The sequence below is a fragment of the Ursus americanus genome, chromosome 22 (genome assembly GCF_024610735.1).
Source record: "Ursus americanus isolate L20-20 chromosome 22, mUrsAme1.1.p, whole genome shotgun sequence".
Taxonomy (NCBI): Eukaryota; Metazoa; Chordata; class Mammalia; order Carnivora; family Ursidae; genus Ursus; species Ursus americanus.
The window spans coordinates 50,145,005-50,163,347 of NC_142148.1; the positions used below are offsets into that span (position 1 = coordinate 50,145,005).

Genomic DNA, 18,343 nt, shown 5'->3' on the forward strand with positions numbered 1-18,343 from the left:
CCCTACAGCCACTAGCCATTCTTAGCACAGCACTGTTCACAGAGCTCCTAACTCCCACAAACTCAGAGAATGCCACACTGTTCACGTGTCTGCCCACTCTGGTCAGCAAGCCGATTTTAAATTGGTCAGAATGCTTCTCTCTACTGTTATTCTTCCTACTACCAGCTTGGTTACAATAGTTAGTCCTAATCCAACCAACTCCATTCACCTTTTAGCAAACTACAGGACTGAATTTCTTGTGTTCACTTCCTCTTGCAGGTTCAGGTAATTACATCACCTTCCTCTAGAGGCTCACGACGAGCACTGAAACCTCGCAGTGTACTACGTAGTCAGGAAAGGGCACTGGGCCTGTTAATAAACTTGAAGATAACTTTGAAGGTGACAAGAATATTGTCCAACAACTCAACTGCAACTTAATCTTTAGCAGCATTATATGGTATTTGCCCAGATTTGGTGTCTGGGTAGAAAATGGATTATTCTAGACCCTGTGATTTAAGGAAAATAGTAACAAGGTAGGAATGAAGGTCTAACAGAAGTTATCAGTAAGGACAGGTATGGTTTTCAATAGGTGTAATCTCTGATTATCAATTCAATTTCTTTTACGGTCATCAGTCTACTACTTTCTACTTCTGCAACCAATGTTCCTAATTTACATTTCTGTCAGAAGTACTCCATTTCATCTAGGATTCGTGTAGTTACTCCAATGGGGCTCTGTCAAGCACCAGTCTGTGTGCCTGCTAGGCCCTGCTGAAGATGCCGGGGACAATACCAGGAGGCAGAAAGGCCCCTGCTGTCACAGAGCTTACGGTCTAGGGAAGAAAGCAGAGAATAAAAGAGCAAACCAATCAAGAAACAAGACAATCTCAGCAAGGACCAATCATCATCCAAATGGGGTGACGGGCAATAGAAAAGGTGGCAGAGAGGGAGCTCTCCGGGGCTGGGAGGCCGAGGGAACGAGGGCAGTCACTGGAAATAAGAACAGGCCACAAAGAGCCAGATCCTGTAGGTCCTCGTAGGCTGCTGAAGGAATCTGGCTTTCCTCTGAGAGAAATGGGGAGTTGCTGGAGGTTTTGAGCAAATGACTGATTACAAGACTGGCATGTTAGAGAAACAGCGCAGGAAGCTGAAAGTCAAAGGGAGCGAGCTGGAGGAGAGAAGGTCATGGGGCGTGACAGGGAGAGGAGAGTCAGGGGCTTCTGAAGGACCTGAACGTTCACCCTACATGAGACAGGAAGCCACAGGAAGGTTCTGAGTTGAGGAGTGACACGCTCTGGCTTTCGTTTTCATAGGGTCACCTGGCTGCTGGGCTGTGAACAGACTCAGGGGTTCCAGGGGGACAGCGGGATGTCAGGAGACCATGTGGCTCGAAGAAGGTGTCGCAGTAGGGGTCAGATGAAGTGGGAGGATTCTAGGTGCATCTGGTGACCGTGTGGCAGGACCGTCTAACGTACTGGGTGTAGGACGTAAGCAAAGGAGGAGGAACAGATGATTCTAAGTGTCTGAAAGAAGGGAAGCCCTCAGACTGACACACAGTCCTTTCAGAGTCAGAAGCGTAGAGACGGAGGAGAGGGGCAGATGCAGCTGGGCGGCACACAGGTCCCAAGTTCAGAGGGAGACCAGTCAGAATGAGGGCAGGTGTGGAAAAGGCAGAGCTGGATTAAACGGTGGTCACAGCTTGAAGAGACCAAGAAGATGGAGGAGAGGTGCACGGGGGCTGCACGGAGACCACAGCACGGTGGTGACCTGTGGCCGCCTGCATCCCTACAGCACTTCTTTCTGGGTTCACGGATCTGTTCTATTATGTCTCCTGTTTTCTTAAAGACAGCCTGTGGGATTAACGGTCTACACCCTTATTTCTCTAAAGACATCTTCATTCCCAGTCTTCATGATTGGTAGTCTGTCTGGAAGACTTCTGCGGTACAACTTACTTTCCTGAGCCCTGAGAAGATGCTGTTCCAGTGTTGTCCTGCATCCAGCATTGCTGATGAAAAGTAAATGTCATTCTGTTTCCCAAGTAGGGGATTCCTCTGGTAGAATCTGGAATTTTCTATACACCCTTATTATTCTGAAGTACCACTACAATGTTTCTAGATGACCATTCTAATTCAATATAGTCCAGCATGAGTTAACCCCAATCTGAGCTCCGGAGCTGCCTGGGGCCTGCTACTGACCCGGGGCCAACGCTATGGCCGAGGTAGGTGATGTCTGCCTCCGTGGGCTGCTGCTTATTTAGGGGCAGGATGCACCAGTCTGCCAGCACTTGGCAGGAATCATGACCGGCGTTATGACTCGCACCTGATTTTGGTCGCATCTGGGCAGCCACACCAGTCAGGTTGAGGCAGATGACGTAGACAGAACGTGCTTACGTGCCCATCTCACAGACCCCCCCCCCCCGCCCGAAGAAGGTGCTGGGCCTCCTCCTACACAGGTGGCCACGTGGGCCAGGGATGGCCTCCGAGTGTCCGAGGCCATGAGGCCTGCACCTGAGACACTGCTTTGTACGCTTTGCCTATAAATGGTGGAGTCCTAGGAATCCTTTCAACAACCAAACATTTAAATTAATTAAAGTAGCACATATCTGTAAAAGGAGTAAAATTACTAACTGCAGCATGAGAAATAAAACCTCTATAATGAATTACAACAAGAATCCAGATATTTTCTCAACATCTCCAAAGGTGCTGGTTCTTGAGTCAAGCAAATTACTTTTAATGAGCACAACTGTCTAGCAGAAATGAAAATGCAAGCTGTACATGTTCCTTTAAAATTTCTAAAAATAAATAAATAAATAGAAATGGGTGAATTCCATTTTAATAACATTTTATTTCACCTACTATATGTCAAGAACATGATCTTTTCAACAGGCAATCAAAACAGGTTATTAATGAGATATTTTACCTTCTTTTTTCACACTAAGTCTTCAAAACCTTGTATTTTTACACTTACAAGACATCGGCTGAGACTGGCTACGCCCGAGTGTCCACCTGCTGCACACGGCGCCCGGAGCAGGCAGTGCAGCAGGGTGGGGTCTGAATCGAATTATTCAGCTCCTTTGGGTTGTTTTCTAATATTCGGTTACTTTGGATAACAGTAAGCGATCTCTTTTCAGAAACTGGGCGGCCTGGCTTCCTCTTTGCTACCATTATTAAATGGTCTGTTGCTTTCTACCAAGTGCCTATGCTTCCACTCTGAACTCAGCCCCCCACCCCATTTCTGCCGGAGGTCACTGGGCCTCAAATGCTGCCACGTTCCTTCCACTGTACCCCTAACGATATATGCCGGTTCCTTTATCTGTAGTGTTCCTTGTGTGGTGCTTCTTGGGGAGAAAGACTGCATGGACATGTGCTTCATTCAGTACTCTTCTGTTCAGTTGTGCAAATCCATTACTTTAGAATTAAACTACTGCATTTTCAAATGTTATAGCATTAAATGAATGTGAGTGATGAATAACGCCCACCTTCCATCACAGGAAAAGCTGTGGTGAACCAATGCCAACTCAGAGTTCTTTGCCTCAAGGTGAAAATCATCAACTGATGGGACTTATTTAATTTCAAACATTTATCAATTACTATGAAGTAAAACCACCTGGTTCTCAGGCACATGGATTTGCTCATACTGATCTTCATAAAAGTCCGACAAATATGTTCTCATAACTTAGGAATGTGAATCTGGTTTAAGTTCTTCTTCACAATATAAATGTTTTCATCTGGTAAGTTTGTAACATTGGCTAAAGGCTTGACATGTGCCCAGGGATCATTGGTTTTCTCCTTGATATGGATCCTCTTGTGTATAGTAAATTTGATACCAAAACACCTTTGTCGCGGAGCCTTTCCACGGTGCATTTTCAGTTATAATCAATCTTGAATGTTTGCTAAATGTCTTGTCAAATTCACATCTCTGAAAGGGCTCCCCTCCTGTACAAATACTCGGAAGTTTATTAAGGCTAATGCAGTGCTTTAAGAGACTTCCTCATTCACTGTAACTGAAATTCACAAAGACTAGAACATATACTAAGAGCCTTCCCGTAAGCTCTACATTTGCAAGGTTTCTCTCCAATATGAATCTTCCAGTTAACATTAAGGTAGAACACTGGCTGCTGGCCTTTCTACCAAGTGACTCTGTTTATAAAATTAAATATAAAATAAAACTATGGGAAAGCTAGAAAAAGCCATCAAGCTTCATAAAAAGTTGAAGCTTTTTAAAACAAGAGACTACTATATTTCAATTATACCGCAAGTAGATGTTAGTACATATTTAAACCCTGAATGAATTATTCACCTTTGAATAATCCATCTGAACAGTGAGTACTGCAATATTATAGAGATAATGGAAATTACATAGAACTTCAATGTAATACTGTGCCCTTCAATCTAAATTCTGTCAATCCCTTTAATTTGCTTAAAAGTACTTAAGGCATATAAGTTTAAGAGCAGCAGATTAAATAGCTTCATTAGTATAAAAAGAAAGGGGGGAAAAAAGATGTATCTGTTCATCCTGGCATTGGACACTGTCCTCCTTAGAGATGAACACGGAGTAGGCAGAGGGAAGGAAGGAGCAGTTTCTCTGTAACACCTGGCCAAAGTAAACACCTGCTGAAAACTGGCGTCCTGAACTCAGTTTTCTGAAACCACACCGCTACCCTCTCATCCCCCACTCTCAGCAATCTTGGCCCACGAAGCGCCTCTCACCTCTCTTGGCCACGATGCTCACTGACCGCCCACAGGCTACCACCTACACTCAACATTACTCACACAGGCAACCTCGCCACCAGGATTGCCTTGGGAAGCACACTCTGCACTGCAACTAAGGCCATGGGTGTCTCCTCCCCACCACAGTAGACAGTAAGCTGTATGAGCAGGGACCCTTTATATCCCCAGAACCTTGACAAATGTCTGGTGTGTGGAACCAATCAGTTTTTGAAGAACCTATCCTATCTGGAGTCATGCAGATACCTTCAAAATTCACTTTATAGAAAATAATTTATTTCCTAAGTATTAGAGGTTGTTTTAATTGCTTTGTTCTCTTATGTCCTAAGAAGTTTAAAAAAAAAAAAAAGGAGAGAAAAACATCAATAGCATTATATGAATAACATGATTCAGTTATTATTTTCCTAAGATATTTTACAATTAAAATTCTGTCAGTCACATATTAAGTGAATAAATAATATAAAGAAAAAGTTAACATCACTGTAATATGGCAATAAAAATTTTTATCTTTTTTGGTGTGTGCCATTAACCTAGGCCCATGTAACTTTAATGTCCATGAAGGGTCTCTCCCAGGAAAATGCACTTACCCTGACATCGGTAGCATCTCCATGCCTGATCATACTGGCCCAAGTGGCTGGCTCACTGCTGTTTTCAAAATAATGAAAGACCTTCAACACTCGCTCCATTGCCCCAGGGGAACGTTCCACTCCGGTACCCAGGTGAGTTTTGGTACTCGAATTTGGTGTGTGATTCAAGTTTGGGTCAAGGTAAGCAGCTGCCATTATTTTGCTAGATGCTATGTATCTGTCATACTCTAGAAGGGGGGAAAAAAGCTGTCAGTGTACCATATTTGAAATCTATTAAAATGTGGTTAAAATCTATTAAAACATGATATACTGATCCTTATATTAACAACACTGCTCTGTGTTCTTCCCCTGTGGTCATGTCATATGCAGAAGGTGAGCATCGGGAGAGCAGAGACCTGACTGACCAAGATAATCGCTGTACTCTCCTGCACCCGGAGCACTACCGAATTCACGATAGCATAACAAATATTTGTTAAATTTTCTTAACAAATTAAAAGACCAGGAGTCCTATTTTAGCTCTGTCAAAAATTCACCATGTTATCTATGAACAATGTCACCTCACCGTCCACCCTTTTAAAATCATAGCCTTTAAATCTGTGGGAAAACCTCACAGGAAAGCCAAATATGTTAATTTTGCTGACTACTTCTGAAAACCTATACATGAGATGCAAGTTCTTTCTTCATACAATAAAAATGCAATGAGTGGTCATGACACATACTAGGCACTGGTGACAAAAACCCCAGAGTTAAAACCAAGTCCTCCCACTTATCCAGTCCCTCAGCAGGAGGAGAGTCAGACAAGTCACAACTGAAAATAAAACGAAACCAGAAAGCACAAACCAACCACTGTCTGGTCTGTCGGTGTGATAGGAAGACTTCCATTTGAATGTGGGGCAATAGCTTGGCGAACATGAACACTCCCACTGAGAAAAGTCAGGTTAAAAACCAGACCAACGGGGCGCCTGGGTGGCACAGCAGCTAAGCGTCTGCCTTCGGCTCAGGGCGTGATCCCGGCGTTGTGGGATCGAGCCTGACATCAGGCCCTTCTGCTATGAGCCTGCTTCTTCCTCTCCCACTCCCCCTGCTTGTGTTCCCTCTCTCGCTGGCTGTCTCTATCTCTGTCGAATAAATAAAAATCTTTAAAAAAAGAAACCAAAAAAACCAGACCAACGTTTGGAGTCCAAGATGTTGTGAGGCAACCAGGACAGCAGGGGACATAGGTGGAGACATGAAGAGACACTGAACAACAGCTGCCTCTTCCCAAAGGGCATTTGCCAATTCTGGGCCTTCAAGAGCCTGAAGATCCAAGAAAAAGCCACCAATGAGAGAGAAACCGGCTGAGCTTTTGGCAGTGAGAGACCAAGTTATGAGCATGGGGACCCTAGGACTCTGGTGAGCAGGACAGGGTGGAGAACTGAGCCACACACTCCGCTAGTTGTCCCTTTAAGATAGTTACCAATCCTGAAACCAAGCCCAAAGGGAGCCATTAGAAACTCAGTGAAGCTGAAGACAGGCAGAAGAGACTAGGAGTCCACCTGGGCCCAGCAGACAAAACGGGAACAGCATGACAGACAAACTCAATCTAACCAACAGAAAGCACTACACCCAAGCGCAATTCACCTCCGCAAGAGAAGTACCCACTAACTACGCACAGGAGGCAGTCACTAAAATTGACCACGTGGCGGGTGAAAGAGCAAGATTCAATAAATATCAAAGGACTAAAATTATTAAAAGTATATTCTGTCTCTAGCATTAAAGCTGGACAACAACAAAATAATTAAAAAATCACCAACTGTCTGGAAAAAAATCACCGTTTGGAAATTAAGCAACATATTTCAAGTAACCCATTAGCCAAAAAGAAACTCAAAGTATTCTCAATTCAACAATACAATTAAAAAGAAAGATCAATACTACATGCAGACAGAGCTGTGATTAGAATAAAATCTACGCTTTTATTATTTTTTTTAAAGACTTCATTTTTAAGTCATCTCTACACCCAGCCTGGGGCTTGAACTTACAACCCTGAGATCAAGTGTTGCACGTTCCACCTACTGAGTCAGCCTGGCGTCCCTAAGATCAATACTCTTAAATGCATGTATTAGAAATGAAGATTGGAAATTAATCATCTAAATATCCATATTTCGCAGTACAATTTGGAAGTTGAACAAAATCAAGGTTTGGTTTTTTTTTTTAACAAGAATAATGCAACTGATAGACCTCTAGCAAGACTAATCAAGGAAAAAAAAGATAAGGCGAAAACTAATGACAGCAAGAATGAAGCAGAACAGATAACAGAATGTTAATAATAGGAAGTAATGATAGAATATCAGATATTATTAAGAGAATATCATGACTATGTCAATGAACATAAAAGTTGAGATGCATACACAATTCTTTTTTAAAAGATTTTATTTATTTATTTAACAGAGAAAGAGAGAGCACAAAAGCTGGCAGAGGGGCAGAGGGAGAGGGAGAAGGAGGAGGAGGCTCCCCAGTGAGCAGGAAGCCTAGCTTGGGGCTTGATCTCAGGACCCTGGGATCAGGACCAAAGCCGAAGGCGGACACCTAACCGACGGAGCCACCCAGGTACCCTGAGATGGGGCATACACAATTCTTTGCAAAGTACAACTTAAGCCCAAGCCATTAGAAACTGCTGCTGTACGAAACCAAAACCATAAATATAAAGCCTATTTAAATAGACCTATTCCGTTAAAAATGGTCAATCTGCAATTAAAATTCTTCCCACAAAGGAATATCTGAATTCTTCCAATAATTACAGAAATTCTTCCACTGAACAAATAGGGAACATTTCCCAACTTATCTTATGAAACCAGCAAAACACTGATACAAAACCAGTCAAGGACAATATGAGAAAGGGTACGAATCAATCTTTCTTATAAACACAGGTGCAAAAATCTTAAAAAAAAAAAAAAATCAGCAAATGTCATCACGCAATATTTCATAATGTATCATGACCAAGAGGGATCCGTCAGAGGAACGCAAGGGTGGTTAAACACTCAAACAGAGGTCTCTGTTTGCGGCAGTCTTCGTCACACTGTCAGAGCACGGGAGCCACCAAGACACCCTACAGCAGGTGAAAGGATAAAAAACACTGTGGTCTATCCAGGCAGTGGAATATTTAGTGCTAAAAAGCAATGAGCTACCAAACCATGAAAAGACTTGGAGGAACCTTCAATGCGTATTACTAAGTGAGAGAAGCCGATCACACTATATGATTCCAAATACATGACATTCTAGGAATGGCAAACCCACAGAGACAGTAAAAATTTCAGTGGATGCAGAGTTTGGGGGGGGCAAGGATGAAAAAGTGGAGCAAAAAGGACTTTTCGGGCAGCAAAAAGATTATGTAGGACAGTATAATGAGGATACATGTCATTATATATCTGTGCAAACCCGCAGAACGTACACCACAAGAGTGACCCGACAGTAAACCGTGGACTTCGGCGATAACTGATGTGTCCATGTAGGTTCACCAGTTATAACAGATGTACCACTCTGCTGGGGGATGCTGATAATGGGGAAGTGTAGCAAAAAGCCTCGCTTGGGACTTCTCATTCCATAGTTGAGACCTGCTCAGGCATCAGAGCTCTGACTCTCAGCACACTGCCCCAGGCAGCACTGCGGGGAGGGTGGGGGAGGGGGGTGCAGGGCAGGGCTTCCTAAAACGGAATGCTAATCTCGCTGCTGACTATCGGAGCCTCGGCTCTCCCTTGAACACAGGAGATAGACACCTTTTCTGCTCTTGAAAGAAGTAGGGCAGTCCCAAGTCAGGGTGTGAGGAAACAAGGTGCTGACAAACCTTGGAGTTCAAGCTGGGCCTCACCCCACAGTCTGATATAAATACTCCATAAAATAGCACAGATGCAAGAGAGGAAGCAAAATACTCCCAGAGTTCCCTAGATGATACTCACTATAACACCCCAAGATCCCACCAAGACAGCAAACTGATTCTCCTTGAAATATGCCAGCCCTTTAATAAAACTTGAGATGTCTGCCAGAACATGAGAGAAGGAGCAAAGAATGCAAACTGATACAGCTCAATTTTAAAAACTTCAGACATAAACAAGTTTGGAGAGTTTTTAAGAAGTTGGTGATGACCCTAGTTACAGGAAATCCTTAAACAAACTAGACTGCTGTAAAAACTTTCCTCTCCCAAATGTTGTTCTTTCATACAAGATTTGGGTTTCTCTTCTCATCAAGAGTCTAATCTGAATACACTAAATTTCCTATATTGATTTTACTTAACAAAGAGCTAACGTTACTTAAATATTTAATGTTATATCAATACGTGACGGCCTGTATTTTCCAAAAGTCGCCGTGAAAGTGCCTCCTGCTCCAGTGTGACTCTGCCTCTCTCTTCCACAGGTGGAGGCCACGTTCCTTCCCCTCACATCTGGGGGGGCTCCTGACGCACCTAAGAAACATCCCGCGCCAGGTATTAAGAGGCAAACTAGGTTCCCTTGGTTCTCTTGGGCTGCTCGCTCATGAAACCCAACCACATGCTACCCAGAAGCGCAAGAAGCCCGAGAACTGAGCTCCAAGAACCAAAGCCTGAGCTGAGCTGCCCGCTGACAGGCAGCATCGAGTTCCGAGGCCCGTGGCAGAGCCAGCCTCCGAGTGGGCCCTCTGGCTGCCCGCTGTGCCTCCTGAGCTCCCGCCACATGGAAACAGCTGTCCCTCTGGAGCCCTGTCCAGACAACAGATTGGAACAAAATAATTCTTGTCATTTTAAGCCACTAAGTGTTGGGATGACTTGTTATCAGCAAAGATAACTAATATCGCATGGATCCCAACTAAAGGAAGCACAGGTGGTTCTCGCTTTGCACAGGAGCGTGGGGCCTACGATGACTTGACAAAAGTGGTTTGAACAGCACTTGCCTTCTTCTTCCCCTCGCTCTATGACTAAAGACACAGAGTAAGTATCTTTCCAATGCCTTGGCAAACTGTCATGCTCCTTTCTAAGTTTTGGGTCAGCCTCCATCATCGTAGCCTCGTACATTCAGTGTCAAAAGCCACCTCCGAAACCGCCTCTGCTACGAACTTTCTTGCCACGTCTCCTCCTCCGGAACATCCTCTTTTTTGTCACAACTCTCTTCCTCACTTGTCAATAAGTTCACCTTTATTTGCAAAGCTCCTCTGACCACACAACTAGAAAGTCTGGCTCCACAGCAAAGTCAACATTCCTACAGTCAGCTATGTGCTTCTGTGACCGTCTCAGTCAGAACGCTGCACGGTGACCCGCACGGCGCAGGAAGCTTCTGCCGCACCGCACACCACACACTTACACTCTCCGTTACTTCCCGCCGCACTGCTGGGATTTCTGCGTCCGCATCACCTCCAGCTGTAGCACGCAGAGCCTGCCCAAACTCCACACACCGGCTTTAAGAGCTGAAATAACTGCTGGGTCCACTGGCCAGAGTAACGCAACTAAGTCCGCTGGTTCCTGGGGCGGCTTCATGCAAGCCGAGGGCTCGGCTGCTCCCGCTCCACGGTCACCAGCTTCACAGGACCTCGGCCCGTTCGATTTCACTTCCAGTGTTACCATTTCCTGCTTCAACGCTGCAACTCATCTTTGTTGTCCAATTCCCTCCTATGATGATCCATTTTTGTAAAATGTCACAGGGGTTTATCCCTGGCAAACAAGAAGGCACCACGACTACACATTTGCTGTCTGTGTATAAACTGAGTAACAGACACAGGGTGGCCAGTCAGCAGCAGACTGGGAAAGAGCTACCGTGACCGGCCGCTGGTCACACTTCACATCTGTTGTTTCTATAGTGATCTGCAGACCGAGTCTGTACTTGATGCAATTGCCCACAGGTGATACCTGTGTTAACTAAAACGGAACCATTCTGTTGAGGACGGGCATTATTTAAGCCACAGAAACTGATATTCGTACATACTGGAACCATGCAAAGCATGGACTGCCGGCATAACAATTCAACTAATATCTTCATTACACAGACTGTTTTTTGGATTTCGGATAATATGGCAAACTATGTAAATCATTTACTTTACTTGAGATATCACTATAAAAATTTTAATGCTATATATCTCATGAAAATATTCAACATTAGACTTTAATATCAACTATAAATTAATTTCTAAGACTGCTAACACCGAGACCTTGAAAGTAATTGGTGAATAATTTTTGGAGACTTAAAAAAATTCCTAAGGAAATGAGGAATGGCAAAATATAAAGAATACAACTGTGCTGAGTTACATACAGTCTTACTTAATTCAGCCAATTTAAACATATGTTATTTGTAAAACCCACATTAACAAAGTGTTGTTAAGATGAACATGTTTTAAATCTAAAGTTAATGTGACAAGTGTAGTTAAGTCATAGCAGTTAAGTCATCATAACCTACTTGTGTTTGTTTATGTATTTATGTTTTAAAGATTTTATTTATTTACGAATGTAGGTTATGGGAGATTACTGACTCAATGAAATGATCCAATGTCAGAATCATCGGCATCCCCGAGGGGGTGGAGAAAAACAGAGGTCTAGAAGAGATATTTGAACAAATTGTAGCTGAAAACTCCCCTAATCTAGCAAGGGAAACAAACATTCGTGTCCAAGAGACAGAGAGGACCCCTCTCAAGCTCAACCACGACAAACCTACGCCACGTCACGTCATAGTGCAAATCGCAAATATTAGATCCAAGGATACAGTATTGAAAGCGGCCAGGGCAAAGAAATTTCTCACGTACCAAGGCAAAGGCATCAGAATTACGTCAGACCTGTCTACACAGACCTGGAATGAGAGAAAGGGTTGGGGGGGGGCATTTTAAAAGCTCTTTCAGAGAAAAACATGCAGCCAAGAATCCTTTATCCAGCAAGGCTGTCATTCAGAATTGATGGAGAAATAAAGACATTTCAGAATCGCCAGTCATTAACCAATTTCGTAACCACGAAACCAGCCCTACAGGAGATATGAAGGGGGGTTCTATAAAGGTAAAAAGGCCCCAAGAGTGATACAGAAAAGAAAGTCACAACCAATACAAACAAAGACTTTACTGGCAACATGGCATCATTAAAATTCTATCTCTCAGTTCTTAGTGCCAATGTAAATGGTTTAAATACTCCCATAAGACGCCACAGGGTTGCAGACTGGATAAAAAGAAATGACCCATCCATTTGCTGTCTACAAGAGACTCATTTCGAACCCAAAGATGCATTCAGACTGAGAGTAAGGGGATGGAGTTCACGCAAATGGACCTCAAAAGAAAGCTGGGGTAGCAATTCTCATATCAGATAGATTGGATTTTAAACTAGAGACTATAGTTAGAGATGCAGAAGGGCACTATATTGGGGCGCCTGGGTGGCACAGTGGTTAAGAGTCTGCCTTCGGTTCAGGGCGTGATCCCGGCGTTGTGGGATCGGACCCCACATCAGGCTCCTCTGCTGTGAGCCTGCTTCTTCCTCTCCCACTCCCCCTGCTTGTGTTCCCTCTCTCACTGGCTGTCTCTATCTCTGTCAAATAAATAAATAAATAAACCTTAAAAAAAAAAAAAAAGAAGGGCACTATATTATTCTTAAAGGAAGTATTCAACAAATGGATATGACAATTATAAATATATATGCCCCCAACAGGGGAGCAGCAAGATACACAAGCCAACTCTTAACCAGAATAAAGAGACATACAGATAAAAATACATTAATAGTAGGGGACCTCAACACTCCACTATCAGAAATAGACAGAACACCCTGGCAAAAAATAAGCAAAGAATCAAAGGCTTTCAATGCCATACTCGACGAGTTGGACCTCATAGATATATATAGAACACTACACCCCAGAACCAAAGAATACTCATTCTATTCTAATGCCCATGGAACATTCTCAAGAATACACCATGTTCTGGGACACAAAACAGGTCTCAACCGATACCAAAAGATTGAAATTATCCCCTGCATATTCTCAGACCACAACGCTCTGAAATTGGAACTCAACCAGAGGAAAAATTTGGAAGAAACTCAAACACGTGGAGACTAAGAACCGTCCTGCTCAGGAATGACTCGATAAACTAGGAAATCAAAAATCAACTTAAACAATTTATGGAGACGAACGAGAATGAAAACACAACGGTCCAAAACCTATGGGATACTGCAAAGGCAGTCCTAAGGGGCAAATACACAGCCATCCAAGCCTCACTCAAAAGAATAGAAAAATCTAAAATGCAGCTTTTATATTCTCACCTCAAGAAGCTGGAACAGCAACAGAGGGACAGGCCTAATCCACTCACGAGGAAGCAGTTGACCAAAATTAGAGCAGAAATCAATCAATCAGAAACCAGAAGTACAGGAGAGCAGATCAACAGGACTAGAAGCTGGTTCTTTGAGAGAATCAATAAAATTGACAGACCACTGGCAAGACTTATCCAAAAGAAAAGAGAAAGAACCCAAATTATTAAAATTATGAATGAAAAAAGGAGAGGTCACGACCAACACCATTGAAATTGGAAGGATTATTAGAAATTTTTATCAACAGCTATATGCCAATAAACTAAGTAATCTGGAAGAGATGGAATCCTTCCTGGAAACCTATTAACTACCAAGATTGAAACAGGAAGAAATTGATTTCTTAAACAGGCCAATTAATTATGAAGAAATTGAGTCAGTGATAAACAACCTTCCAAATAACAAAACTCCAGGCCCGGATGGTTTTCCTGGGGAATTCTACCAACCATTCAAAGAAGAAATAATACCTATTCTCCTAAAGCTATTTCAAAAAATAGAAACAGAAGGAAAGCTACCAAACTCATTCTATGAGGCCAATATTACCTTGATCCCCAAACCAGGCAAAGACCCCCTCAAAACGGAGAATGACAGACCGATTTCCCTAATGAATATGGACGCCAAAATCCTCAACAAGATACTTACTAATAGAATCCAACAGTACATTAAAAGGATTCTCCATCATGATCAAGTGGGATTCATACCTGGGATGCAAGCGTGGTTCAATATTCGCAAATCAATCAGCGTGATACATCATATCAACAAGAAAAGACTCAGGAACCATATGATCCTCTCAATTGATGCCGAAAAAGCATTTGACAAAATACAGCATCCTTTCCTGATTAAAACCCTTCAGAGTGTAGGAATAGAGGGTACACTTCTCAATCTCATAAAAGCCATCTATGAAAAGCCTACAGCAAATATCATTCTCAATGGGGAAAAGCTGGAAGCCTTTCCCTTAAGATCAGGAACACGACAAAGATGCCCACTCTCGCCACTATTATTCAACATAGTACTAGAAGTCCTTGCAACAGCAATCAGACGACAAAAAGGGATCAAAGGTATCCAAATCGGCAAAGAAGAAGTCAAAATGTCTCTCTTCACAGATGACATGATACTCTATATGGAAAACCCAAAAGAAGCCACTCCCAAACTATTAGAAGTTATAGAGCAATTCAGTAATGTGGCGGGATACAAAATCAATGCTCAGAAATCAGTTGCATTTCTATACACGAATAACGAGACCGAAGAAAGAGAAATGAGGGAATCCATCCCATTTACAATAGCACCAAAAACCATACGTTACCTTCAAATTAACTTAACCAGAGACGTAAAGGGCCTATATTCTAGAAACTATAAATTACTCTTGAAAGACATTGAGGAAGACAGAAAAAGATGGAAAAATATTCCATGCTCATGGATCGGAAGAATTAACATAGTTAAAATGTCCATGCTACCCAGAACAATCTACACTTTCACTGCTATCCCGATCAAAATACCAAGGACATTTTTCAAAGAACTGGAACAAATAGTCCTTAAATTTGTATAGAAACAGAAAAGGCCCCAAATCTCCAAGGAACTGTTGAAAAGGAAAAACAAAGCTGGGGGCATCACAATGCCGGATTTCGAGCTGTACTACAAAGCTGTGATCACAAAGACAGCATGGTACTGGCACAAAAACAGACACATAGACCAATGGAACAGAACAGAGAACCCAGAAATGGACCCTCGGCTCTTTGGGCAACTAATCTTTGATAAAGCAAGAAAAAACATCCGGTGGGAAAAAGACAGTCTCTTCAATAAATGGTGCTGGGAAAATTGGACAGCTACATGCAAAAGAATGAAACTTGACCACTCTCTCACACCATACACAAAAATAAACTCCAAATGGATGAAAGACCTCGATGTGAGACAGGAATCCATCAAAATTCTAGAGGGGAGCACAGGCAGCAACCTCTACGACATCGGCCAAAGCAACCTTTTTCATGACACATCCCCAAAGGCAAGAGAAACAAAAAATAAAATGAACTTATGGGACTTCATCAAGATAAAAAGCTTCTGCACAGCCAAGGAAACAGTCAAAAAAACTAAGAGGCAGCCCACAGAATGGGAGAATATATTTACAAGTGACACTACAGATAAAGGACTGGTATCCAAGATCTACAAAGAACTTCTCAAACTCAATACACGAGAAACAAATAAACAAATCAAAAAATGGGCAGAAGATATGAACAGACACTTTTCCAATGAAGACATACAAATGGCTAACAGACACATGAAAAAATGTTCAAAATCATTAGCCATCAGGGAAATTCAAATCAAAACCACACTGAGATACCACCTTACGCCAGTTAGAATGGCAAAAATTGACAAGGCAAGAGACAACAATTGTTGGAGAGGATGTGGAGAAAGGGGATCCCTCCTACATTGTTGGTGGGAATGCAAGTTGGTACAGCCACTCTGGAAAACAGTGTGGAGGTCCCTTAAAAAGTTAAAAATTGAGCTACCCTATGATCCAGCCATTGCACTACTGGGTGTTTACACCAAAGATACAGACGTAGTGAAGAGAAGGGCCATATGCACCCCAATGTTCATAGCAGCAATGTCCACAATAGCTAAATCGTGGAAGGAGCCGAGATGCCCTTCAACCGATGACTGGATTAAGAAGTTGTGGTCCATATATACAATGGAATATTACTCAGCTATCAGAAAGAACGAGTTCTCAACATTTGCTGCAACATGGACGGCACTGGAGGAGATAATGCTAAGTGAAATAAGTCAAGCAGAGAAAGACAACTATCATATGATTTCTCTCATCTATGGAACATAAGAACTAGGATGATCAGTAGGGGAAGAAAGGGATAAAGGAAGGGGGGGTAATCAGAAGGGGGAATGAAACATGAGAGACTATGGATATGAGAAACAAACTGAGGGCCTCAGAGGGGAGGGGGGTGGGGGAATGGAATAGACCGGTGATGGGTAGTAAGGAGGGCACGTATTACATGGTGCACTGGGTGTTATACGCAACTAATGAATCATCGAGCCTTACATCGGAAACCGGGGATGTACTGTATGGTGACTAACATAATAAAATAAACAAATCATTAAAAAAAATAAAAATTTTATTTATTTGACAGAAAGAGAGAGAGAGCACAGCAGGGGGAGGAGGAGGGGGTAGGGGCACAGGGGAGAGACAGAAGCAGACCCTGATGTGAGGCTCTATCCCAAAACCCGGAGACCATGACCTGAGCCGAAGGCAGACCAACTGAGCCACCCAGGTGCCCCCACTTGTATATATTTAAACTCAGAAACAGAGAGGTGGCCACTGGCCAACACTGTCATCTATAAAAGGAGGAAAACCTAGAAACAATCAGAAATAATCTTTTCCATGGATCCAATTAGCACACCTAAAACAAATATGAAAGAGATTCTATCTTGGGATCCAGATGGAAAACTGATCTTTTCCTTTCTGAATATTATAGTAACTTTCTACATTGGACATTTCTAACATTGCTAAACCCTTCTCATTTTTTGTACTTGACAAAAACCAAAACTATACAACTGCTTTGTCAATTTAGAATATTAAAAATAATTAAGGCATACCCTGTGCTGGATTTCCTAAATTTTTTTAAAGATGTATTTATTTATTTGAGAGAGGGAGGGAAGGGGAGGGAGGGAAACATGTGAGCAGGGTGGGGAGAGGGCAGAGGGAGAGAGAGGATCTCACACAGACTCCCTGCTGAGTGCAGAGCCCAACAAGAGGAGGGATGCAGGACTCATTGCCGGGCTCAATCCCATGACCCATGAGACCATGAACTTAGCGGAAACCAAGGGCTGGACATTCAACCATCTGAGCCACCCAGGTGCCCCTGGATTTCTAAACTTCTGATTGCTATGTTACGGAAGCCACCTCTGTGAGCTCGGGTGGCTGCACTGATGGCTCTAACAGGCATATGTCCTCCCATTTAAAGCCTGAAGCCTGTACTAACACCTGTGAAGGTAAAAGGAGAATCCCGGAGGCCCTACACACAACAAGCAGGTCTTATGTTTCTACTATTTCCGGTATCATGAAACAGTTGTCCAGTTCGATTTAATGAAGCCAGAAGGACTTCAATCAGATAACCCAACTGACCCTACCAAAACTCACAGATACTAGACATCTTTATCTTATGTTGGCTCAGTCTACTAACCAGTTCAGTGACCGTTCCAGTCCTCTCTGCCCTCCTACTATCTTTCCCTTTCCCTGTCTTTCCAAAACAAGCACATTAGCGGACAATCTGTCCAACTGTCTATTTGATTCTCTACCCCTACAACTTTCTAACAAGGACCTTAGAACTGAAGCTAGGAACACAAATGGTACTGTACTTCACCCCAAATCTAAGAATCACATTTCCTTTCACCTCCGATACCAGAATATTATTAACCCCAAGACACCTAAACTAGGCTCCAGGCGCCACTAACTAACCAACAATACTGGTATTTCCCTGAGCCCCAACGGAGCTCAGGGACTCTGAGGAATCGGGAGAACACGTGACCCCGAGGATCAACAGTCTGGGCCAGCAGCCTTCCTCAGAGAACTACACCGACACTAGTATGGCTCTATTTAAATTCTCTCAGGGTATCTGTATGCCCCACCGAGACCAATTTAATTACAGACTGACTGTTAAAAGCCAGGTATCACATGCAATAGATGTATATCCTCTCAAAACATAACCACCCAACTATTCTTTGTGGAATCAGGTGATCGCCCCCAGCATACCTGATCAAATGAACTCTGCAGTTCCTTGTATTTA

The 18,343-nt window shown here is 42.9% G+C and overlaps 1 protein-coding gene across 2 annotated transcripts in view; it reads right to left on the reverse strand.

The window, feature by feature from the left end:
• The window catches only part of LOC148108121 (focal adhesion kinase 1-like), a 78,421-nt gene that overhangs the window by 33,533 nt on the left and 26,545 nt on the right, over positions 1-18,343 (reverse strand). Inside the window, exon 3 of one of the 2 annotated variants that reach the window (XM_087853830.1) lies at positions 5,291-5,517. The exons of the other annotated variant lie outside the window; for it this stretch is intronic. Coding sequence (XP_087709956.1) covers positions 5,291-5,485 — 195 coding nt within the window. The 5' untranslated portion in view covers positions 5,486-5,517. The remainder of the gene's footprint in view (positions 1-5,290; positions 5,518-18,343) is intronic. 2 annotated transcript variants of the gene reach the window in all.